The sequence below is a fragment of the Rhineura floridana genome, chromosome 3, assembly GCF_030035675.1.
Source record: "Rhineura floridana isolate rRhiFlo1 chromosome 3, rRhiFlo1.hap2, whole genome shotgun sequence".
In the NCBI taxonomy this organism is placed as follows: Eukaryota; Metazoa; Chordata; class Lepidosauria; order Squamata; family Rhineuridae; genus Rhineura; species Rhineura floridana.
The window spans coordinates 7,799,802-7,825,884 of NC_084482.1; the positions used below are offsets into that span (position 1 = coordinate 7,799,802).

Below are 26,083 nucleotides of genomic sequence, written 5' to 3' on the forward strand. Positions count from 1 at the left end.
TTAAATACTGTTTTGAGCATGGATAACTGAAAGGCTTCCCAAAAGTTGGATTGCTAAATGCAAGAGTGAAACAACGAATACCACATATAGGAGGGGAATGTTCCAGCTGAATCTGTCACTAAATAATGGACTACCGTATATTCCGGCGTATAAGACGACTGGGCGTATAAGACGACCCCCCAACTTTTGACCCTGATCCCCGTTTAAAAAGCCAGCGTCCCTCTCCCCTTTGCCCACCAAGAAGTGGCCTTTGCCCACCAAGAAGTGGATGTCGCTGAGCACCTCGTTGTTGAAGAGGAAGGCAAAGCGCTCCTGCACCGTCGGCTTCGTCGCCTGCCAGTTGTAGGCCGGCTCCCGTGGCGCCAGCGGGCCGGAGGCGGCGGCGGAGGGCGCCGAGGAGGAGGCCGCAGGGGCAGCTGTCGGCAGCGGGTTCCCGCCTCCGCCGCCTCCCGCTGCTGCTGCTGCTGCCGCCGCCCGGTGGTTGTGCGTCAGTGGAGGCGCCAGTGCAGCCTGCGGCGGCGAGAGCAGCAAAAGCGGCCCGCCGTTGGCCGCCCGAGGAGGAGCAGCTGCCGCCACCGCCTGAGCAGCCGCGGGTGGAGGAGCAGCAGCAGCGGCGGGAGGCGGCGCAGGCGAGGCCGCCACGGAGGAGAAGGACGCGGGGAAGCTGCTGCTGCTGCTGCTGCTGCTGCTGCTGCTGCTCCCCACCCCGGCCGCCATTTTGCGACGGAGGAGGAGGCCGCGCAGGGCGCCGCCTTCGCCGCAGTGGAGGAGGCGGAGATGGCGGGACGGAGGAGCAATGGGGATTCACCTCGGGAGGGGACGCCGGGCCAGGCTGCGAGCAGATAAGACAACCCCCAACTTTTGAGAAGATTTTCCTGGGTTAAAAAGTTGTCTTATACGCTGGAATATACGGTATGTATATTCCCCTTTTCTGTGGCTGGGTGCCTCCTGTGTACAGCAGAAACAAAAAATGGAACAGGAGGTGAGGTGGCACTATATAAACCAGAAAAGTAGTCACTCAAGCTTATTCTGCACAAAAAAACCTAGTATATCCCAGCTCACAATAGTCAACAGTAGGAAGAGGAGACTGCCTGCACAAATGTCAGTTAGTGCTGGATGTAAGGCAGAAGGAAGGAAGCACATTTGTTCCATTCTCTAGCATCTGACTTCTAAACTATGGACCCGAAGTAGTGTGTAATCGCACCCCCTGCCTGCAGTTGCCATTCCCTCCACTAGGTTGTCAACAGTATGTGCACATGTAACATACCTCATGGGCTAGATTTGACATGGGGCCCTATAGTTGCTAATATGTATTTTAGCACAATGGAGACACATGCATTCCTGTTTGTTTTGCTGCCAACTCCCCCCACCCCCAAAAGTAGAAAGAACAGCCATGTATCCATCCTTCCTTTGCCTGGGATATTCCTTGATGGTAGGCTTCATGCACTGTACTAACTTAAGTGGCATGAAATTTCTTAAGGAACTCTGGGAATTGTAGTTTTCTCAGAGAGCAGCCCCCCCCTGCACACACAATTTCCAGCAAGGACAGTTAAAATTCATAAACCAATTAATGTGTTTATTAGACATGTTACCCTCACATTCTTAAAGACACCAGGGGGAGCCCCCTACATACCCTTCAACTATACCTTTCAAAACTGGGACACAACCTAAGCATGCAGGAGCGTCTCCACTAGCTGTTTCTTGTGGCTGGTTCTTGCCACAATAACGTTTGACTTGGCACAATTCTTTTGAGTGTTCTAAAATAAAAAGAACGTTCAGGTTTTTTGATAGTGACATACTGACCATTTTTTTAAAAATGACATTCACATGTCAGTTTAAGCAGCCATAAACTACTACGGCAGACAATTGCAGCTCTCACTGACTAGCTCTGCAAGGTCTTGGGGGGGGGTAAGCTGTGTATCCCAGCTCTGCTGCTTGAGACCCTTTTGACTTGACATAACTAGGGACAAAGCCCAGGGCTTCGTGCACATGAAGCATGTGTTGATCCTTTAAGTCATGCCCCCCTTCCTTATCTAGGACATTTAGCACAGTGCAGGAACATTTATTTACCATGCAAATCCAACACTTGCTTACTTAAAAATCTCATTAGCTTCAACTGGCACATTCCATTGAAGTGGTGATAGGATTGCACTTTAGTAAATAATTATTCAAAACTGCTTTGTCAGACCATGCCACCAGACTTCACAGAGGCATTTTGGTCATGGTTATGTAATGAAAATGTGACAAGTTTTCCTTTTTCAGCTGTTGTGTAGCCATCTTCCCGAAGCAGCCTATTTTCACTATCTGCCAGCCTGTTACACATTTAGCAAGGATGTTTTCAGGTGTCCTGTACCCCTGAACTTCAGAAATAAAACCCCATGAAACCTATTTTTATGGTTTTTTGCAATGAGTAAAAAGTTTTGTTTTTATTTTAACAATGCAATTTCAGCCTTGGATACAGGGTTTTTACCACAAGCTATTTGTTCCACAGTCTCCCCCTGCTAAGCTGCCACCCCCTCCATGGGGCAGGTGGGTGGGATAATCAGATGACAGAAAATGCAGGAAGAGGACCAGCAGTCGCTTGTGGGATGAGCCGCCAGGGCCCAAGCTTCCATTCAAATAGAGAAATGAAAAAGAAATTGAGAGCCACAACCACAAAAGAGAAAAGAGAGAGAAAGAAAACGAGAAAGATGTCACAACATCCCGTGTGTGTCTGTGTGGGAGGTGTCTTTCTGGTCTCGGCGACCTGTACGGGGTGAGCCTTCCCACTTCCCTTGTGCTCTGCACACTGTATGTAAAACAGCTGATTCCTTGTGCTTCTGAATGTAATTTGCAGGGAGATAAGCTGGCAAAAGCTATCCATAAGAGTTGGGTGAAAGAGTCACCCTGCGCAAACACCTTCAATACAGACTGTTTGCACATCCAGTGGTGGAAAAAACTGGACCTCTCTGAAGCAAGTCCTCAGGGCTATGGCCCCCTCTTGCTCCCTAGTTCTTAAGGCAGGAAGGGATGCTGAGCTTACTGTCCACTCTAAATGAGGTTCAAAGAGTAGGGCCCTTCCTAGCTCCACAGAGCTCAGACGGCAAATAATAAAAGTTTCCCTGGTGTGTTCAAAGAGATTGACCCATCTATTCTGTCTCTAGCACACCTGGAGGGAAAGAGAACACCGCAGCTCTCTTCCGATGCCCTCAAACGGTGGTGACAGACAGCAGTGGGTTGTAAACCCTGCGTCCGTCAGCTGAGCGGGTGCCATGTGCCAGCATCTCTTGAATGGTTATCCAGTTATCCAGGATACGCCGGCTCCGTTTCTTCATGGTTTTGCGGTGACTCAGGGCCAAGATGTTGACCTCACCAGACACTCCCCGGGCTTCACTACCTTCCCGTTCCCTCAAGCACTCAAGCCGGCTCTGCATCATAAACTCGCGGCGCTTCCGCTGCTCACGGGCACGGATCAAGTGCTGCTTCCGCTCCTCCTTGCTCCAGTACCGCCCCATCTTCATCTCGCTGACAGCATCATCGTCTGTAGTCATGCCGCTACGTTCCTCGCGGATCTTCATGGCCCTGGCTTTGAGCAGCCTGTCCCTCACTGGCCTCTTGGCCACGTAGCGCGTGCCATCGCTGCGGACCTTCACTTTCCATTCCATGCGGGGCTCTCCTTTGCCCCCAAGAGAGTCTTTGCATATGCTGGCTAAGCTCATAGGGCTGATGGGAGCAGGCAGCTCTTCCCTCTGCCGCCGACTCAAGTAAGGGCTGCCTTCCCCGGCTGCTTTGGGGCTACGCCGTACCCGCTCTTCCCGACGGAATTTGGGCTGTGGCGGTGAAGGTGGGGCAGTCCGGTTGAGGTTGGGGTGCTCGGCCAAGCGGCGCAAAGGGCTCTCCAGCAAGGGGGTGCTTCGGCAGCTCTCCCCAGTGTTGTAGGCACTGGTGCTGTCCTTATCCGAGCGCTCTGGCAGCTCAGTGATGTCAGACAACTCGTGTTTCTTAGGTTCCCCTTCCAAGGTATACAGTCCTTCCTCCTCCAGCAACCAGGCCTTCATGCAACGCTCCCGTAACTGCTGCATCTTCTGTGCTCGCAGGATATTGCGGCACTTGAATTCCAGGTGACGGAGCTCCTCCTCGAGCAAGGCTACCTCATTGCGGTTGACGTCCAGGGCAGCACTCATCAGGCCCGGATCATTGCCATTCTCTAGGTGACACTTAAGCTCCAGCAGCTCACGGTAGCGTTCATACTCCTCATCTGTAAGCCCTGGCATCATGTCAGTGCCCACAGCGCTAGGCGGTTCTCCTGCCAGCAGTGAGTCCATACTGTAGTGGAAGTCACGGGGCTGCAGGCTAGACCCAAACTTTCGCAGGCTCCCGGGGGTGTTGGCAACACTGGGTGCTTCATCTCCTAGGAGGTCATGTTCAGAGCTCTCCTCGTTGCGGGTGCTTTCATCGGTGCGGCCAACACCACTGTCCAGCTCCTGGCTGTTAGTCAGGGGAGTGGCAGGATCCCCAGGAGGCTTTTCTTGTAGAGGTTCATTCTAGAGAGAAGAAGGGAGAGAGCACCACTCAGAGAAAGAAGCATGGATAGCCTCTCATGCCCAGCCTTCTGGCCCAGAATTTCCTGCATGACACATTTCTGCCACATGTAGATCCCCTGATTGGCAAGTAAGGTTTTACAGGGGCCTGAATTTGTACTTGGCTATGACTGAGGGCCCAGCAACACTAGCTCTACTTCATGGCTGACTCCCATGTGAGCTCTTTTTAAGTCCTTCTTCCAAGATGTGAATGACTACAGAAGCTTAAGCAGAGACCCTTCTTATTATTGTGTGTCAATGGCCTCTCTAGACCCTTTCCTTCCATGATGTGAACAGAAACAGAGCTTTCCCACTTAGAAATTTCGGGGTTTGACTCTAGCACAGGCATGGACAGACTTCAGGCTGACAAAATGTACTTTGTTTTCCACTAGTGCAAATTGATTGGTGTGGGGGTAAAGCTCATTACCCTATTACACCCTGGGACTGCACATATAAGTACTAATCTACTCCTAAATTGCTACACTGGAGGGATTCTAACCTAGTTGTTTGTGCATCAATGGTAGTTCAGAAATCCTTGCCAATCTACCGGGGTGCGGAGGGCTGCTCCAACTCCTCCTCGGAGGCGGGCGGGCGAGACCGGGAGCAGTGTCGGCGGGGTGAGGGAGGCGCACCAGCGTGTGCGCAAGCCCAGCCACCTCATCCATGCCCCTGGGAGGGCGCGCACCGGAGATCCGCACCCCCCCGCACTCCCGCTAGTGACGCCGCTGCCAATCTATTGCAAAAGCATCCAGGAATATGCAAGTAGATCCCAATCTGCTGTCTGCCTACCCCACCTATAGTGTGTAAGCCAAGACACAGAGAAATGGAAGTGAGCAGCTTCATAATAAGATGAGAGATTTGTCAAAGCCTCTGTTGTTGCTCACAGAAGGAAGGAGGTTGTTTACCAAATTCATAGTGAAAAGACTGGCCCCTTATTTCACGCCAAGTGCAACCACAGGAACACCATCATACTGAAAATCTTTTGAGATGAACAGTTGGAGGCAAATTTAACCACACCCATGATGGACACAATAATCCACATAACATTTCAGGATGGGTCAGCTGGGATTTGCAACAGTAGGGGCTGACGCCCGGTGGTGGAGTGTGTGCTTTGCATGCAGAAGGTCCCAGGTTCAATCCCCAGCAATCTTTGGCCCTCCAGGTATAACTGGACTACAACTCTCACCGTTTCGGTCAACTGGCCATGATTATGGGGATTGTTCCTCAATATCATCTACAGGGCCGCGGCTTCCTCTGTGTAGATCTGTACCCTTCCTCCCTGGTATAGATAACAATGAACTAGATGGACCAGTGGTCTGACTCAGCATAAAAGAGCTTTCCATCAGTTGGAAGGGAGCTTATCCCTTAATGCACTTGCTGAAGTGGATATCAGTGAATGGTCCTACCATAAATCGCCTCTATCAGGCACTAGCTTCCTGTGGCTGTTAGGGGGGAGGTCGTGTGGAGGTTTTTTTGCTGTTTTATGGTATCATATATTTATTTGTGGTTTTAACCATGTTGCAAGTCGCTTGGAGACCTTTGGGTAACAAGCAACTAACATGCCTAATAAATAATAATAGTTAATACATACCGTACCTCACAGGGAACCCCTTTTCTGCTTTTTGTGTCTCAGTACTCTGCAAACCATACATAAGTATGCCCTAGAATAGGGGTAGGAACCTCAGGCACACGGGCCCAGTAAGCCCTCTCTCTGTCTTCCCCTTGCAAAGCCTCCCCTCAGGCCATACCCCTCACTGGCCCTGCTCTGAACCCTCCTCAAGTGCCTTTGACTGGCTGGAAAGTGTCCTTGAACTGTGACGATAATCCCTCTTGCTTGCCTGGATGGAGGACAGGGAGATGTTGGGGCAGGTGCCGTAGAAACCTCTAGCTTTTGTGTGGCTGGAATTTAGCTTTCGGTACAAAGATAAAGAATCACATCTAGTGCTCCACCCCCTTTTGTCTCTGACACCCGCACCCCACTGGCACGTGACCCTCAGAAGGTAGCCCATGAGGGAATGAGGCCCTTGGGCTGGAAAAGGTTCCTCCCCACTGCCCTAGAAGCAAATACCCTGCCTCTTCCACAGAGCAAGCTGCTGACCCCACCCCACCCCCACTTCCCCTTCTGGGTCACATACCTGTTGGTCTGGAGGAGACAGGAGCTGTCGGGGTTTTGTTCCAGCTTCATGCTCAGAGCCAAAGTCATCCAGGAAATCCTCACGGTCACTGTCCTTCCAGCGCTTGGACAGCTGGAAGAGTGAAGAGGATAATGGTGCAGAGTCAGGAATTCCACTATTTATCCCCAACCAAGTCTTGTTCATTCTTGCATCAGCCTCCATCAAAGCTGGTGATATACTTTCCACTAGCCTAAACTCAACAATATCTGCCTGGACTCAGAGGAGCAAATTCAGAAGATGGCAACATACTCTGCTCAAACTGCCAGACGCATTTGGACAACGAATCTTCATGTCATATGGGGTATCTGTCTAATTCACCCACTATAAACTTTTTCTTTCCAAAACAAGGCAAACGCCTTTTCTGTTTCTTCTTTGGGAATGGAACTACACATCACTGCCTCAAACGCAGTTTTCAAAATGTGTGTCTTCTGGGGTAACACTAGTGTTGTTGAGACTCACATTCAGATCCTTGGGCCAGTTACTATCTCTTAGCCTAACCTACCTTGCATTGTTGTTGCCCTGAGCTCCTTGGATGAAGGACTGGATAAAAATATAAATAACATTCATAGAAGAGAAAACTGGGGGTAGGAAGAGAGGGTATTTAACCTACCCTTCAGCCACTGATTCAACCGGGCTAAGAAAGACAAACACAAGATGTGAAATCCCACGTGTGCCTCGTAACATGTTGCTTCGTCCTTAGTTTGAAGTTTTAAATATAGGCTTGAGAAAAGTAACATGAAGGGAATAAGATACAAAAGGAGCAGCCTCTTTCATCAGGGCCAACGACAATTAGTGGGGCTTAGGAGGCTCATGGGGACTCACTTATTTACCACTTGCCTTGCCTTATCCTGAGGAGGGGCCACCATTGCCACATATGCTAATCCAAGCACTGCCACAATCAGAGAGAGGATTTCAGATAGGGAGACTTCCACAAGCATCCCTAAATCAAAGTAAGCAAGGTCCTTCTCAGGGTCAAGCAAGACAAGCAATACATAAGCCAGCTCCTGTAAGCTTTTCGCCACCCCTCTGCTTCCACTGGACATTGGTGGAAAGGAGCCTACTCCCTTCCATGGGGTTCAATAACAAACAAGGAAAGGGGGACTCAAATGCACATGTTCCTTGTAACGCATGGAACAGCTGATAGTTTCTTTCTGACAGCTACCTGATACCTCTTACCAGCTGAGGTGAGATTTGAACCAAGATTTCCATGGTCCATACCAGTATAACAAGACTGGGTAACCTTTGGCCCTTCAGAGGTTGCTGGACTGCAACTCCCATTAGCTCCCACCGGCATAGCCAATGGTCAGGACTGATGTCCAACATTTGGAGGGCCAAAGGTTCCCCAGCCTTGTGCAGTTTCATATACACTCTCCACTCATCCTCTGAATCTAGGAGCACAGGAATCTGTCTTATATGGAGTCAGATCATTTGTAAATCTGTATCAGTGTTGTTGTTGTTGTTTTCCAAATAAGGCTTTCCCAGTGCTACCAGGAGAGGCAAGGGATTGATCCTAGGATCTTCTGTATGTAAGGCTAATGCTCTACCACTGAGCTATGGCCCCTCTCCATTCTCTTTCAGACATGTGGTGCAGCTAAACACCTCTCACCTCAGTCTCAGGCCTAGCCAGCAGCAGAGAAATATTTGTACGCTCCTCCTGGGTGAGAATTGCTACAGCCTCCTCCCGATTTTGTACCTCCATGCCATTTATCTAGGATTGAAGGAAATGTGTAGAAAGACAAGTTTAAATGCATGCATTAAATCATCCTCGTTAACACCCACAACATTCCCTCCCCCCAACATTCACCTGGATTATGCGATCTCCCTCCCGAATTCGTCCATCCTTGGCAGCAATGCTGTTAGGATTTACCTGGTGTAAGAAAAATTAAATGAGCACTAGGAGGACAACTCAAGCTGCCTGCTTCCTAGTTTCTCTTGCTGGTAACTTAGAACTCTACTAAACGTGGAATTCTGGGCAGAGAACCCAGGACCCCCTTGTATACTAACACACACCAGACAAAACATTATTTCCCTTAGTGAAGAACTTGGTTCTGCTCTGCAAATCCTACACCCTGAGATCTGGACGAATTATGTAAGGCCCTGTGTTGCTTGTTGCCTCCTGTGTTTGTACCACAGTACTTGGCCATAAAGATTTGGAAAAGGAGGGGGAAACTCTTCTCCATCTAACAGCAGCTGATTTCCAGGATTTGCTCTTTGCTAAAGGGCTGGCATCCCAGTGGCACAACAAGTAGTGTCTTGGACCAAGGAGACACTTGTTCAAATCCTCACTCTGCCATGAAGCTCATTGGATGATCTTGAGCCAGTCACACACTCTCTCAGACCAATCACCAGTTAGGGCTGTTGTGAGGATAAAATGGGGGAAACCCTATATGCTGACCTGTGCTCTTACATGAAGAGTGGAATAAAAATGTACTATGTGCATGATTTAGAGCTAAGGGTCTTGCAAATTCCATGCCTGTTTTAACAATGATCCATTAATACTGAAGAGTTCCTTCCCAGAATACACTGATAATTTTAGGGAGCAGTTGGTGAATATGTCCTAAGTTGATATCTTCAGGTAGGCAGAGTCCCCCAGATGGTGTGGCCTGCCCCTGATTTTCTGTGGCAATAACTTGGTGCATGGTATTTTCCCTGCCTCCAACCCTTTTCGCAATAGCTACAAATTCAACAATGCTATGAGGCCAAGAGCACTAAAGATGCCCATATGATACTTACTTACAAGGATAAATGATGATTTACATTAATTTAATATCATACTGCGTGCTGACATTTAAGACTCCAAACAGTAGAACTCCTGGTTATATTCAAAAGCACGCTCCTGGAGTGTGGGGGCCAAAGTAGAGGCAATATTAATGGTTTTTGTTGTTATGTGCCTTCAAGTCGATTACGATTTATGGTGACCCTATGAATCAAGAGCATCTATCACCCTGTTCAGATCTTGTAAGTTCAGGTCTGTGGCTTCCTTTATGGAATCAACCCATCTCTTGTTTGGCCTTCCTCTTTTCCTACTCCCTTCTGTTTTTCCCAGCATTATTGTCTTTTCTAGTGAATCATGTCTTCTCATGATGTGTCCAAAGTATGATAACCTCAGTTTCATCATCTTAGCTTCTAGTGATAGTTCTGGTTTAATTTGTTCTAACACCCAATTATTTGTCTTTTTCGTGGTCCATGGTATGTGCAAAGCTCTCTTCCAAATGAGTTTATTTTTCTCTTATCCGCTTTTTTCACTGTTCAACTTTGACATCCATACATACAGTTCAAGAATACCATGGTCTGAATGATCCTGACTTTAGTGTGCAGTGATACATCTTTGCATCTGAGGACCTTTTCTAGTTCTCTCACAGCTGTCCTACCCAGTCCTAGCCTTCTTCTGATTTCTTGACTATTGTCTCCATTTTGGTTAATGACCAATTGATAATCCTTGAGAAGTTCAATGTCCTCATTGTCAACTTTAAAGTTACATAAATCTTCTGTTGTCATTACAACAGTCTTCTTGACATTCAGCAGTAGTCTTGCTTTTGTGCTTTCCTCTTTAACTTTCATCAGCATTCGTTTCAAATCATTACTGGTTTTTGCTAGTAGTATGGTATCATCTGCATATCTTAAATTATTGATATTTCTCCCTCCAATCTTCACACCTTGGTCCAATCCCGCTTTCTGTATATGTTCTGCATATAGATTAAACAAATAGGGTGATAAAATACACTGTCTCACACCCTTTCTGAATGGGAACCAATCAGTTTCTCCATATTCTGTCCTTACAGTAGCCTCTTGTCCAGAGTATAGGTTGCGCATCAGGACAATCAGATGATGTGGCATTTTAAAGCATTCCATAGTTTTTCATGATCTATAGTCAAAGGCTTTGCTGTAAATTCCTTGCTCCGTTCCATTATGATGTTTGCAATATGATCTCTGGTGCCTCTGCCCTTTCTAAATTCAGCTTGGACGTCTGCCATTTCTCACTCCATATATGGTAAGAGCCTTTGTTGTAGAATCTTGAGCTTTACTTTACTTGCATGGGGTATTAAGGCAATAGTTTGATAATTACTGCATTTCCTGGGATCACCTTTCTTTGGAATTGGGATATATATTGAACGCTTCCAGTCTGTGGGCCATTGTTTAGTTTTCCATATTTGTTTATATTATTAATATAATTATTAATTATATCAATATTAATGGTAGTGAATGCAATTAACATGCATGGCTGTTTAAATGTAAAGCTGCTATAGGGGGAGCCTCAGCAGCATCAAGACTGCAAGGGGTGTACTGCCCACCCTGCTGCACAACAGTCTCCCTTCCCGAGCTAGCCAGGGTGGTCTCAGGGCTGATGTTGGAGTCCCCTTGGCTTGTGGTGCTGAGGGACTTCAACATCCATGCCAAGACCGCCCTGTCGGGAGTGGCTCAGAACTTCATGGCCTCCATGACAACCATAGGTCTGTCACAGGTAGTATCTGGCCCCACTCATGTTGCTGGCCACACCCTGGACCTTGTTTTCTGTGTGGAGGGGGATGATGGTGATCTTGGTGTGGAGGAACATTTTGTAGTTCCTTTGTCATGGACAGATCACTACCTGGTGGGGTTTAGACTCACTGGGACTCGGAACCTCTGCAGGGGTGGGGGACCGATTAGGATAGTCCGCTCCAGGAGGCTGATGGATCTGGATGGTTTCCTGATGGCTCTTGGGGATTTTCCTGCCACCTTGGCAGGCGATTCTGTCGAAGCTCTGATTGACCTCTGGAATGGGGAAATGGCCAGGGCGGTGGACACGATCACTCCTGAGCGTCCCCTCTCACGAAGTGGAGCCAAACCAGCCCCTTGGTTTACCAAGGAGCTGGCGGTGATGAAACGAATGAGACGGAGACTAGAGCGACGTTGGCGGAAGACTCAGAGCGAGTCTGACCGAACATGGGCTAGAGCCTATTTGAAGGCCTACTCTGTGGCAGTGCAGGCAGCAAAGAAATCATTCTTTTCTGCCACCATTGCATCTGCGGGGAGCTGTCCAGTGGAGCTGTTTTGAGTGGTCAGGGGTCTTTTACATTCTGGCCCACGAGAGGGTAATATAGATCACTCAACAGCCCGCTGTCAAGAGTTTGCACAGCACTTTGCAGATAAAGTCGCTCAGATTCGTTCCGACTTAGACACTATAATTGGTACAGTCTCAGGGGATGTAACTTTGGCTCCTGTCTGTCCGATAATGATGGATTCTTTTCAATTTGTACAGCCCGAGGATGTGGACAAGATCCTTGGAGAGGTGCTAGACCCTTGCCCATCCTGGCTTATAAAAAGTGCCAGAGAGGGACTGGCTGAGTGGGTGAAGGGAGTGGTTAATGCCTCCTTACACCAAGGCAGAGTTCCAGGTTGCCTAAAGGAGGCAGTTGTAAGGCTTCTGTTAAAAAAGCCCTCACTGGACCCCTCCATAATGGATAATTACCGGCCAGTGTCCAATATTCCATTTTTGGGTAAGGTGTGGCGTGTGGTGGCCTCCCAGCTCCCAGGATTCTTGGATGAAACAGATTATCTGGATTCATTTCAGTCTCGTTTCAGGCCTGGTTATGGGACAGAGATGGCTTTGGTCGCCTTGATGGATGACCTACGCAGAGAACTGGACAGGGGGAGTGTGTCCCTGTTGGTTCTGCTGGACCTCTCAGCGGCTTTTGATACCATCAACCATGGTATCCTTCTGGGCCGCCTTGCTGGGATGGGACTTGGGGGCACTGTTTTGCAGTGGCTCCATTCCTTCCTGGAAGGACGAACCCAGAAAGTGGTGCTGGGAGATTCCTGTTCGACCCCTTGGCTGTTGGCCTGTGGGGTCCCTCAGGGCTCAGTTTTGTCCCCCATGCTATTTAACATCTACATGAAACCGGTGGGAGTGGTTGTCCGGGGGTTTGGGGTTCGGTGCCATCAGTATGCTGATGACACCCAACTCTATTTCTCATTTCCACCTAATTCCAAGGAAGCTGTCTCGGTTTTAAACCAGTGTCTGGCGTCAGTGGTGGACTGGATGAGGGTGAACAAATTGAGGCTTAATCCAGACAAGACAGAGGTGCTCCTGGTCAGTCGTAAGGCAGATCAGGGAATAGGGATACAGCCTGTGCTGGATGGGGTTACACTCCCCCTGAAGACACAGGTTCGCAGTTTGGGTGTGCTCCTGGACTCAGCGTTAAATTTGGAGTCCCAGGTTTCTGCAGTGGCCAGGAGTACAGTTAAGGTTAGTGCGCCAACTGCCCCTCGTTCCTTGAGCTGTCTGATCTGGCCACGGTGACACATGCCTTAGTTACATCCCGTTTAGATTACTGTAATGCGCTCTATGTGGGGCTGCCTCTGAAGACTGTTCGGAAACTTCAGTTGGTACAACGTGCTGCAGCCAGAATGCTAACTGGGGCTGGTTACAGGGACCATACTACCCCTGTTAAAAAAGCTCCATTGGTTGCCAGTGTCATGGCCCCGTCAGAGGACTCATTAGACAAGGATGACTCGGGAGTAACAGCAGCAGACCCAGAAGGAGAAATGGAGGAAACTCCTGAGAACCCAGCTCCTTCTCCCCCTCAGCTGCAGAGCACCCCAGGCACAGCTGAAGCCCTTCAGCCAGACGCAGACAGTGAACAGGATACTCCCCCCTCACCTGCAGAATGTAGACAACAGAAGGTCAGGCAGAAGAGGGGCAGGCCTGTCCACTTAAGGCCAAAACGCTGATGGCTCACACCTGCTGACAAACCTGCTCCTTAAAAGACAAACCTTGGCTTCAGCTTGTTGCTGACTACAACGTCAGGCATGGCTTTGTGTGTTTCTAGTTTCCCTGAACCTTATCTTGGACTGATCCCTTGGCAATTGAACCCGGACCTCTACTGACCTCGCTTCTGGACTTCTGGCTTGGCACGTAAGCTTGGAAAGGGCCTTGCCCTTATCATGCTTCATCCTCGTTAGCCTGGCAGATTTACAACCAGACTACCAGCTAAGGACTTTCCCGCCCTGGTAAATACCCAGGAATTTCCAGCCCCCACCTGCAGAGCTGACAGCCAGTCTGTTTCTGGACACAATTCAAAGTGCTGGCCTATAAAGCCCTATACGGCTTAGGTCCAGGCTATTTATCAGACCGTATCTGTATGAGCCTGCCCGGGCCCTGAGATCCTCAGGAGAGGCCCTTCTCTCAATACCCACATCTTCTCAAGTACGACTAGTGGGGACACGTGAGAGGGCCCTCGCTGGCTGCCCCTAGGCTTTGGAATTCCCTTCCTAGGGAGGTAAGAATGACCCCCTCCTTGCAGTCCTTCCGCCAACAAGCAAAGACCTTCCTATTCCAACAAGCCTTTGGAATTGAAGGCTAAGGATAGGGCGTGAAGGGTGCTGCATTGCTAATGTCTGTTATATTATTTTTAAACTAGTTTGAACTCTTTTAGCTATATGTGTGTATGGTTTTAATATTGGAAATAGTTTAATCTTATTTTAATGTAGAATTTGTATGTTTTTATGTATTTTTTATCTGGAAGCCGCCATGAGTTCCAGTTTTGGAAAAATGGCGGGGTATAAATAAAGACAATAATAATAATAATAATAATAATAAGGGGTAAAAAGGGAGCGCTTAATGAAGGATGGGGGACCTGTGGCCCTCCAGATGTTGTTAGACTCCAACTCCCATCAATCCCAGCCAGCAAGGCTACTAGTTCCCCATCCTTGGTTTAACCTATTTCTTGCTGCTGTGATCCCACTAACTCTCTCTCTAACACACACAACACACACCCACACAAATTGCTATCTTCATCGAGATTAGGAGGGAAGCCTTCATTTCTGTGGATCTTGCTCCTTCCAGATACTCCTTTTAAGTCTTCCCTCCTCATCTCAGGAAAGCACCTGAAGACTTGCCCCTTCCCCTAAATCTCCTGGAGATGGAGCTTCCATAGTCTGCGCTGTTACCCTCTAAGAGTGCTCTGGCCAACTGTCTGGAGCCATCTGTAACTAAATCTTCAGAAGCTTCTGTGTTCAGTCCCCAAAAGGGCCTCATGGGCATGCGCAAACTGTTCTGTACTGGTAGTTCACTGCCTCCCCCCCCCAAAAAAGCATTTACGTCTTGCTGCTGCAGCAACAAAACCAGGATCTCCTTATTTCCCGTTTCATAAAGCATGAACCCTAGCATGCCTCTCCCTCCCCCCTCCCCTACCTCTGACCCCCCCCAGGCCACACAGCACACCCCATCAAGAGCTGCCCCCTCCCCCACCTCTCCAACGTAGATGCCTACATCGTCCTCGTCATCAGTTCGGTAACAAACCATCAGGCCCAGCTTGTCCCGGTGACTGGATTTGTACAACTCCACCTCCTGCGGGACAAAGAAAGCCCCAGACAAAGTCACACACTTATACCAAGCCATGCCCCTCACTCAGTCATATATCATGTTTGTGGTCAAGTGATGTTCAAAGTGGAATCATCAGTTCACACCTTCAGGTTCATCATTCGATGTTGCAATGTCAAGTGATGGTTCAAGAATGAATGTGTGAATGATGACCCATCATAAATCAAACTTTTGAGGGAGAGGGAGAGGGAGGGAGAGGGAGAGGGAGAAGGAGAGAGAGAGAGTGTACGAACAAACCAGTTCTTCCATATTCCTGTACTGTCTGCCCATGCTTTATTACAGAAGTGCACACAGTAGATCATATTCAGCAAAATCATGTGAATATATCCCAGAAATGTTCCTTAATTCTCCTTTCTAAAATAGTTGTCATCCTACACTATGGCCAGAGACCATCTACCTGTGTGAGTTTCTGCAAGACCTGCTCCCTGCATTTCTGGCTGATTTCCACCTGGCCTGGAAGGGTGGGGCCCTGTCTCTCTCCAGCTGCAAAAGCAGCAGCTGCTGAAGGGGCCAGAGACCATCTATCTGTGTGAGTTTCTGCAAGACCTGCTCCCTGCATTTCTGGCTGATTTCCACCTGGCCTGGAAGGGTGGGGCCCTGTCTCTCTCCAGCTGCAAAAGCAGCAGCTGCTGAAGGGGCCAGAGACCATCTACCTGTGTGAGTTTCTGCAAGACCTGCTCCCTGCATTTCTGGCTGATTTCCACCTGGCCTGGAACGGCGGGGCCCTGTCTCTCTCCAGCTGCAAAAGCAGCAGCTGCTGAAGGGGCCAGAGACCATCTACCTGTGTGAGTTTCTGCAAGACCTGCTCCCTGCATTTCTGGCTGATTTCCACCTGGCCTGGAAGGGCGGGGCCCTGTCTCTCTCCAGCTGCAAAAGCAGCAACTGCTGAAGGGGCCAGAGACCATCTACCTGTGTGAGTTTCTGCAAGACCTGCTCCCTGCATTTCTGGCTGATTTCCACCTGGCCTGGAAGGGCGGGGCCCTGTCTCTCTCCAGCTGCAAAAGCAGCAGCTGCTGAAGGGGCCAGAGACCATCTACCTGTGTGAGTTTCTGCAAGACCTGCTCCCTGCATTTCTGGCTGATTTCCACCTGGCCTGGAAGGGCGGGGCCCTGTCTCTCTCCAGCTGCAAAAGCAGCAGCTGCTGAAGGGGCCAGAGACCATCTACCTGTGTGAGTTTCTGCAAGACCTGCTCCCTGCATTTCTGGCTGATTTCCACCTGGCCTGGAAGGGCGGGGCCCTGTCTCTCTCCAGCTGCAAAAGCAGCAGCTGCTGAAGGGGCCAGAGACCATCTACCTGTGTGAGTTTCTGCAAGACCTGCTCCCTGCATTTCTGGCTGATTTCCACCTGGCCTGGAAGGGCGGGGCCCTGTCTCTCTCCAGCTGCAAAAGCAGCAGCTGCTGAAGGGGCCAGAGACCATCTACCTGTGTGAGTTTCTGCAAGACCTGCTCCCTGCATTTCTGGCTGATTTCCACCTGGCCTGGAAGGGCGGGGCCCTGTCTCTCTCCAGCTGCAAAAGCAGCAGCTGCTGAAGGGGCCAGAGACCATCTACCTGTGTGAGTTTCTGCAAGACCTGCTCCCTGCATTTCTGGCTGATTTCCACCTGGCCTGGAAGGGCGGGGCCCTGTCTCTCTCCAGCTGCAAAAGCAGCAGCTGCTGAAGGGGCCAGAGACCATCTACCTGTGTGAGTTTCTGCAAGACCTGCTCCCTGCATTTCTGGCTGATTTCCACCTGGCCTGGAAGGGCGGGGCCCTGTCTCTCTCCAGCTGCAAAAGCAGCAGCTGCTGAAGGGGCCAGAGACCATCTACCTGTGTGAGTTTCTGCAAGACCTGCTCCCTGCATTTCTGGCTGATTTCCACCTGGCCTGGAAGGGCGGGGCCCTGTCTCTCTCCAGCTGCAAAAGCAGCAGCTGCTGAAGGGGCCAGAGACCATCTACCTGTGTGAGTTTCTGCAAGACCTGCTCCCTGCATTTCTGGCTGATTTCCACCTGGCCTGGAAGGGCGGGGCCCTGTCTCTCTCCAGCTGCAAAAGCAGCAGCTGCTGAAGGGGCCAGAGACCATCTACCTGTGTAAGTTTCTGCAAGACCTGCTCCCTGCATTTCTGGCTGATTTCCACCTGGCCTGGAAGGGCGGGGCCCTGTCTCTCTCCAGCTGCAAAAGCAGCAGCTGCTGAAGGGGCCAGAGACCATCTACCTGTGTAAGTTTCTGCAAGACCTGCTCCCTGCATTTCTGGCTGATTTCCACCTGGCCTGGAAGGGCGGGGCCCTGTCTCTCTCCAGCTGCAAAAGCAGCAGCTGCTGAAGGGGCCAGAGACCATCTACCTGTGTAAGTTTCTGCAAGACCTGCTCCCTGCATTTCTGGCTGATTTCCACCTGGCCTGGAAGGGCGGGGCCCTGTCTCTCTCCAGCTGCAAAAGCAGCAGCTGCTGAAGGGGCTAGAGACCATCTACCTGTGTGAGTTTCTGCAAGACCTGCTCCCTGCATTTCTGGCTGATTTCCACCTGGCCTGGAAGGGTGGGGCCCTGTCTCTCTCCAGCTGCAAAAGCAGCAGCTGCTGAAGGGGCCAGAGACCATCTACCTGTGTGAGTTTCTGCAAGACCTGCTCCCTGCATTTCTGGCTGATTTCCACCTGGCCTGGAAGGGCGGGGCCCTGTCTCTCTCCAGCTGCAAAAGCAGCAGCTGCTGAAGGGGCCAGAGACCATCTACCTATGTGAGTTTCTGCAAGACCTGCTCCCTGCATTTCTGGCTGATTTCCACCTGGCCTGGAAGGGCGGGGCCCTGTCTCTCTCCAGCTGCAAAAGCAGCAGCTGCTGAAGGGGCCAGAGACCATCTACCTGTGTGAGTTTCTGCAAGACCTGCTCCCTGCATTTCTGGCTGATTTCCACCTGGCCTGGAAGGGTGGGGCCCTGTCTCTCTCCAGCTGCAAAAGCAGCAGCTGCTGAAGGGGCCAGAGACCATCTACCTGTGTGAGTTTCTGCAAGACCTGCTCCCTGCATTTCTGGCTGATTTCCACCTGGCCTGGTAGGGCGGGGCCCTGTCTCTCTCCAGCTGCAAAAGCAGCAGCTGCTGAAGGGGCCAGAGACCATCTACCTGTGTGAGTTTCTGCAAGACCTGCTCCCTGCACTTCTGGCTGATTTCCACCTGGCCTGGAAGGGTGGGGCCCTGTCTCTCTCCAGCTGCAAAAGCAGCAGCTGCTGAAGGGGCCAGAGACCGTGTGTGTGTATGTGTGCGTGAACCTGCTGCTCGGGATGTCTATAGACTTCTGGGGTTTTGTTTAGTATTATATGTTATATTTTACTCTATATTATATTTTAGTCTATGTACGCCGCCTAGAGTGGCCGTTAATTCGGCCAGATAGGCGGCCTAGAAATAAAATTTTATTATTATTATTATTATTATTCTGGGAAGAGTGTGAGTGCAGCCCCTAATCTGGTAATTCTCACATGAGCAAAAAGTTTAAGAATAGGGAGAACAAGTAGGACTTGCTTTCACAGTTGCAGTGTAGTCTACCTCCAAAAAGGAGCGCTCATGTTCACGATTCCAGTAAGTCTTTTCCTCCAAATTGGCATTCCATTTCATCCACCACCTCCTCTGTTTTTCTTTTCCAACTGTCATTCTACATTCCGTGGCTACTCAGCACTCTCAGGCTTCATTAGGTTGTGGGTGGGTGGGAGTTGCCCTCCTTGGATTTGATTTAAAAGGGTTTTTTGTACTTGTACAAACTTTGGGATTTCCCCTATGACGATACCTCCGTATTGTTTCTCACTAGCTTCTTTTTGGTTACAGCTCTGGTGGCACTCGCCACCTGAGTTCGCTATTAGAAGGAATGATTTAAAAAGGAGTCCTTATTCCTCCTCTCTTCACTCAAAGGTCTCTCTCAATAAGGAATAACACACAGTAAGTGGTTGTTAAATGGAAGCAAATGTCCATGTGGACATGATCTAGGATGTATGGGGATAGTGCTCGGTGATGTATGGAGACAGATATAGGGTGTATGGAGACAGCATTCAGTGAAGGCAGGAGGCAATGAAAAGGAAGGAGAGCACCACTCCTGGCACCAGCATATGCTCCCCAAATATTTTTCACAGTGCCAGCAGTGTCCTTTCAAGAAATACTGGGAAGTACCTTGGAAAGCAAAATACTGTGCACAACAACTGCTCCAGGATTTGGGGATCCTTGGACAAGACATCCTCAGAGCCCCAACCCCTTTGAGTGAACGAGGTGGGACTTGTGAACTGAAACTTCTTTGATGCTGCTTCTGACATTTTTGGGTGCTCCATGCAAAATTGCTGGGGTGGTGGGCTCTTTGCCAACCTTGGGCCCCATCTGCACTATATATTAAAGCAGTACCATACCACATTAAACAGTCATGGCTACCCCCAAAGAATCCTGGTAACTCTAGTTTGTTAAGGGTGCTGAGAGTTGTTAGGAGACCCCTATTCTCACAGAGCTACAGTTCTCAGAGTTGTTTAACAATCAATCCCTCTTTCCAGGGAACTCTGAGAATTGTAGCTCTCTGAGGGGAATAGGGGGTCTTCTAACAACTCTGAGCATCTTTAGCAAACTACAGTTGGATTCTGTTGGGGAAGCCATGGCTGCTTAATGTGGTAATATAATATTTTATGATCAGCAGGTGGTACCCTATGATCAGCAGGTCAGGCCTTGTTGGTGGTGCCACCACCAAGTGCTGCCCAGTTGGTGCTCACCTGTGACAAGGCCTTCTCAGTGGTGGCTCCCAGTTTGTGGAATACACTCTCCAGTGAGATGTGTCTGTCTCCATCACTTTTGACTTTCAGAAGGAATTTGAAAACATTCCTGTTTACCCACGCATTGGATGGCTGAAGAGGACTGCTTCTAGCAACTCAAAGACAACTGAAGGAAGAATGTATTTAACTGTATCTTTAGAATATTTTAACTGTGTTTTAGAATATTTTAACTGTGTTTTAGAATTACAATTGTAATTGTGTTTAAAATGTTTTAATTTAGAATGCTTTAAAACACCTTTTTTTCCTTATTAAATTGGTTGGTTTTGTTTGCCACCCTGGGCTTCTTCGGGAGGAAAGGCAGGATATAAATTCAATAAATAAATAAATAAAGTATAGTGCAGATGTCCTTGGTGTCCTTGCCAGTGTCCAACCTTGTACCTCTCTGGAGCCAGCCCGGATTTTGTCACCTAACACCACATTAAATATCTTTGCATTGTACTGCCACTTAATAATACCCAAAATGTGCCACTCAGTGCTGTTTACTTCGCTCTGCCTAGTGGTAGGGGTCAAGTCCTGCTCCCTGATCTGCAGATATATGCCCAGAACCTTCCAGTTTCATCACATTCTCACCTCATATTCCAGCTCCTCTGCCCGCTCAGTCTCTGGGGCGCCTCCTTCCATGAATTCCACAGGGTCATAATATTCATGCCCGATCGAGGGGCTGCGAACAAGGAAAGACATAAAGCAGTTAGTTAAAGCATCCCTTTGGCACTGAGAAACCCCTTTGAAGTCTCCCAGAGCTCTGTCCCCAAATGAAAATTCAGCAAATGCAAACTAGATGTGAAAACTTGAATCTGGAACCTGGAAACATGGGGGGGGGGTCTGGCCATGGCCATCTCAAGGGGGAGAGAATTTGATTTTGTGTATGCCTGTGCTTTTTTAGCCAGCCTGTATAATATAGAAAGATGAAGCTCAAGAAGACAACAGCAGCTTGTGAACGTACCTCAGCCCTGATGCTGGGGGAAACAGATTCAAATTAGTCATTTGAGAGTTCATAGAGTAAAAAAAGGGTCTGGCCTTCTCTTGTGAAGACATTTAGAGGTTAATCTCAATTGTACTAATTTCTGCATATTGAGCTGCTGTTAAATGCACAACTACAGTGGGTAGTTTAAAAACTGCCAACCCCAAAAGAACAGGATAGCAGGAAGGACAGTGGGGCTATGAAGGATTAAAAGGCACAAAGAGTGAAGGCAATAGGGGAAGATTTTCCTCAGAGGAGCACTCACAGATCAGGCAGCCCATAAGGTTCCAGTGTCACAGCTGGGGGGCTTGGGGGCCGCATCCTGCCTAGCCCCATTAGATGTTCAAAGGTGATGTCCGTCTGAGTTCCACTGTCCACCAACGTTGTGGGGTCCCCTTGGAGGGCGGTTCCCTCACTGGCACCACCCCGGCTGCGGGGACTGCGCCGCAACACCTGGATGACCAGAGGCTCTTTGGAGCACCTCAGGGCTTCAAGGGTCTGCTCCTGTGAGAGACGGGACAACTCCCGACCATTCACCTATAGCGGAGAGGAGAAGACAGACAGATAGAAGGTCCCTGGTAGTTCCTGGTAGTGTGACTAACGGTCAGGGACAATGGGAGTGTGTAGTCCAACAACGTCTAGAGAGCACCAAACCGGCTACCCCTGCTCTACAGTATGACCTTGGGATTCAATCACCTAGGGTGGCCAGATGGAAAAGAGAAGAAGGCTGCTTCTGCACCTTTATCAGTTGTGTAGAAGAAGATAGTATTTCAGCAGATGTAGGCTCTCATGGAAGCTACATCAGCTGAAATCCCCTCTTCTACACAGCATTTAAAGATGCAGGAAGGGTCTTATTCTCTTTTCTATCTGGCCACCCTAGATTATAGGTATGTCTACACAGACATATTTCAACCTTGCTGGGGATTGCTGACTATCAGCCCCATGAGCATATAAACAAATTGGAGTCTGTGGTGAGTTCAGGGGATGTTGTCACAGGATAACTGATCATGTAAAAAAGCCATTAAAGCAGTAGTGGGAAAATGAGATAAGGGACTTGTTTACACATTCAAAGATTGCTTCAGAGGTTGTCACAGGGTTATTATTATCCCCTGAGGCAGCACTCTCCATTTACACATTAACAAAGAATGCCAGGATGATTTTTGGAGTTGCATCCCTGATATCTTGGATCCTTCACAGTTAAATTGTGTCTGCAGAGAACTCTGTTCTCTGTTCATTGTTTGAATTGGGGGGAGGGAGAGAGATTCCAGAGCTCTCGCCTTTATCAGAGGCTCTATCATTGCCTTTAACCTCACTTTAGTTGCTGATTCACCTCTTGATTGCAGAAGCAAATTAAAAGCTGGACCAGGATAGCTGTTTATGTAGCTAAACTCAAGTACTTTAACTCACAGTATAATTGGGGCAGTAACATGAGAAATTCCAAGGGCAGGCATATTTGATCAACCATGCTTATGGATATACTTGCCACAGCCACCCTGAATTACTCCTATGTCCTTAATAATAGCAAGACAAGAAGAAAATCAGACGGTGCAGCATTTTTTATCAATACTGTACTATCTAAAGTTTAGGAAATGCTCCACCTCCTGAATTTCTACTTGACACATAGGTCGGAGGAAGAAATTGCTACTCCTACTAACCAAATATCTTAGCAAATATCATAAACATGCCCTGATACTCCTGTGTACCCATTCATAAAGATCACGAAACATTCCACAATCCCTCATTTGAACATTGATTTAATTCCTGTTTTCATTACTTTCCTTTTCCAGATGGGAACCTGTGGGGGAAACAGGTTTTTCCTGTTATAGGTCAGTGGCATCTGAATGTATTTATTTATTACATTTGTATCCCACTTTTCCTCCCAAAAGGAGCCCAGGGTGGCAAACAAGTAATAAAACAAACAAACAATCTTAAAAACAATTCCAATACAGATGCAGACTATGATAAAGGTCTCTACTTAAAAGGCTTGTTGGAAAAGGAAGGTCTTCTGTAAGTGTCAAAAAGACAACAGGGACAGCATGTTTAATATTTAAAGGGCGGGAATTCCAAAGGGTAGATGCCACAAACACTAAAGGGCCAATGCCTATACTGTGTGGAACGGACTTCCTGATAAGATAGTATCTGCAGGAGGCCCTCAGCTGCAGAGCAAAGTGATTGACTGACCATCTTTCAGGTATCCTGGTCCCAAGCAGCATAGGCCTTGTTGGTACTGCTGTCACTGAGTTCTGCCCAGTTGACAATCACCCATGACAGGGTCTTTTCAGTGGTGGTTCCCCTTTTGTGGAATGCCCTCCTAGTGAGGTGCATGTGTCTCTATCACTATTAACTTTCAGGAGGAATCTGAAAACATTCCTACTTTCCTAGGCATTTGATGGCTGAGGAGGACTGTTCCTTGCAACCTGAAGATCACTGATGAAAGAATGTTTTTAACTGTGTTTTAGAATATTTTAGAATGTGATTTAGAATGTTTTTAATCATAATTGTACTTTGGCATGTTTTTAACTGTTTTTAATATGTTTTCCTTGTTTTTGCTAAATGGTTTTATTTATGTTTGCCACCCTGGATTCCTTTGGGAGGAAGGGTGGGATATAAATTCAATAAATAAAAACAATAAATACACCCAAACCAGTGCCTTGAACCTAGCCTGGTAGTTAACTGGCAGCCTTCAGATTGGCCATAATACTCTTGTCTCTACGATATCATCATCCAAACCCTGGCACATTCCCTGTACGATGTAAAGTAGTTTATTTTGTCTTGCACAAGGCCCATGACAACACCCCCAGCCCCCTGCATGCACATACACACACATTTTCACTTTCACACACACATAAATCAACACATGGTGCAGTGAATGTGGGAACCTACACAACCACCACTTCATTATGCGTCATGGATTGACGCACCTGTGGGTGCGTCATTGTACACTGCACCCTTGTACAGTGTGCAGAACAATTCTGTGTATTGCGTTGCCTTTTGCTGAACAGTCTTGTGTGCGTCTCTCTCTTTCTCCATCACTGCAGCTGCAGTTACCATGGAAACTAGAGTGATTGATACAGGCATCTGCAGCTGGGGAGAAGGAAAATATGGGGAAAGGGAATCAAAAGCAGAGCAAATCGCCTCCCTGCTCCCTCTGCTCAAAGCCCAGAAATTGGGGTATCATTAATTCACATTTCAAATGATGAAATATGGAGTGGGAGGAGCAACCAGGACAGTGGATTGATTGCCTGTTCAAATTGAGGGTTATTAGGGGGTAAGCCCACAGAACTGGAGAGGGAGAGCTGTAGGCTGAAGTGAAAAATAACTGAGAAGATTGGGGGGAGGATGATCGGGAATCAGAAGGGCTACGGGGTGGAGAAATGAGGCTGGATATTTAAAAGATGGAAGAAAGACCCCAGACTGGTGGTTTGGGAAGGGGCTATGGGTGGGGATGGGGAGAATGTTCTCTGCCTTGAGAAGGCCCTGCAGGAATTTATAACAAATGCTAATCACATTCCTGCAGGCAGGTCTGGAATGAGATCCAGCCTCAGGCCTTCAGCAGATGGTTCCCCACAGCTTTCCTTTGTGTGTCTCTTTTCTTCTTCATCTTTCCCAAACTGCCTCTCCCAGCAACTCTCCACCACCCCCTTCCCTCTATAAGCCTCCTGGACAGCCTTTTCTCTTATGTATTCTCCAGCCTTGGACACTTCTTATATATTATGATTCCTCTTAGTTCTGAACAAAAGCCTCCCATTCTGTTTTTGCAATAATCTTTGGCTAGGGATTGGTATTTGAACGTGCAGTCCCGTCCCACTGCAGCAGAGAAAATAGCAAGCGGGATGGTGGTAGTGGTGCCGGTGGTGCAAAGGCATCTATTTGTGTGCTAACTGTGATTGTGTCTGGGGTATGGAGATGTAACCCGGTGCGTGAGTAGCATCTATGAAATGTTAGCAGCCATAGGAGCTGTGGCTTTGTAAATATGTACAGCAATGTTTGTGTGTGTAACTACTATTGGTGTGTGTGTGTATTATATTTAGAGCTATGTTTTTGTCTGGGCAGGATATGAGTGTGTGTGTGTGCACGCGCGCATGCGTGCAACCCACTGTGTTCAGAAGGGGTTTGCATTGTTGCATCAGTGCATGGCACTGTCTGTAAGTGTAATTATTTGGTGCAAGCAGTGTATCCATATATACATACAGGGAAGGATTTAGCCAATCTTGTAAAAGAGAGTTGATATGTTTTTAAGGTCCCATTTCTGCCTGCCAGGAATGGTATATGATAAAAAGGAGCTATGCTATATTTTGTCTGCCACTAATCATGTAATTATTCATATTTGGATAGGGTATATATTTATGTCACAAGCTTTGTATCTCACCTGGTATGTGTGTATTTCTACAGGTGTGCTTGGTCTTTTGCACCTAACCTGGGTTGTATGTGATTTTATTGTTGCCTTTGGTCTTGTCATTATGAGGCACGCATCCTACTGAGTTTCTCAGAGAACCCATGCACCAGACACTTTCCCCATCACATCCCTTTTTACAGCAACCTCAGAGAGGTATTCTGTAACATCTGCAATAAAACAGTAAATACTATATTCAGACCATTACACACTCTAAGCCATACATATCAATATGTATTTCCTCTGTGGGAAATAAATCCGCAAACATTGACAAACATGTGGCAAACATTCCTTTACAGCAGACAGACAACCTTCACAATAGAGAAAATTTGTCTTAGTGAGTCTCCTGAAGTCAGGGGTGGTGACGGTGAGGGCAGGCTTGTTTGAACTTTCCTATGCAACCAAGCTAATGCTCCAAGAAACTCAAAAGCAGAGCCTGAAAGCAAAATCCCTCATTGTTCCCAGTATCTGGTGTCAGAGGTATACTGACTCTGAACATTTAGCTGTCACAGCAATTTGCTAGACCTTTCCTCCAATAATTTGTCTAATCCTTTTTTGAAAAAAGAAAGAAACCACAACTAAGCTAGTGGCACTCATCTTCTGGCAGTGAATTCCTAAACTGGTGAAGCTCACACATCCTGGATCTGAGGGCAAGTAGAACAAGAAGATAATATTGCTGTAGTGTGCTTTAAAGATACAGAAGGAAGGTACCATAAAGTACAAATAATTAATAAATAAATTGTCGCTAAACTGGAGTTGCCCAGTAGTTAGCCACCATTAACCAATAAGAAATGGAGATCCACAGGCCCCCACCTCTGCCCATGTGTGGTATGACTACAGAGGATCACATAGATCAGGAATGACCAACTTGTA

General features: G+C 48.1%; 1 protein-coding gene across 3 annotated transcripts in view; it reads right to left on the reverse strand.

The window, feature by feature from the left end:
• Nucleotides 1–2,455: 2,455 nt before the first annotated feature.
• The window catches only part of PDZD4 (PDZ domain containing 4), a 31,609-nt gene continuing 7,981 nt past the window's right edge, over nt 2,456–26,083 (reverse strand). Inside the window, exons 2-8 of one of the 3 annotated variants that reach the window (XM_061621670.1) lie at nt 21,083–21,354; nt 20,427–20,517; nt 14,964–15,062; nt 8,538–8,600; nt 8,340–8,441; nt 6,674–6,805; nt 2,456–4,523 (exon numbers count right to left, since the gene is read on the reverse strand). In XM_061621670.1, coding sequence (XP_061477654.1) covers nt 3,189–4,523; nt 6,674–6,805; nt 8,340–8,441; nt 8,538–8,600; nt 14,964–15,062; nt 20,427–20,517; nt 21,083–21,354 — 2,094 coding nt within the window. In that variant the 3' untranslated portion in view covers nt 2,456–3,188. Of the gene's footprint in view, nt 4,524–6,673; nt 6,806–8,339; nt 8,442–8,537; nt 8,601–14,963; nt 15,063–20,426; nt 20,518–20,799; nt 20,872–21,082; nt 21,355–26,083 lie in introns of those variants that run through there. The other 2 variants (XM_061621671.1, XM_061621672.1) reach the window with 2 other exon arrangements.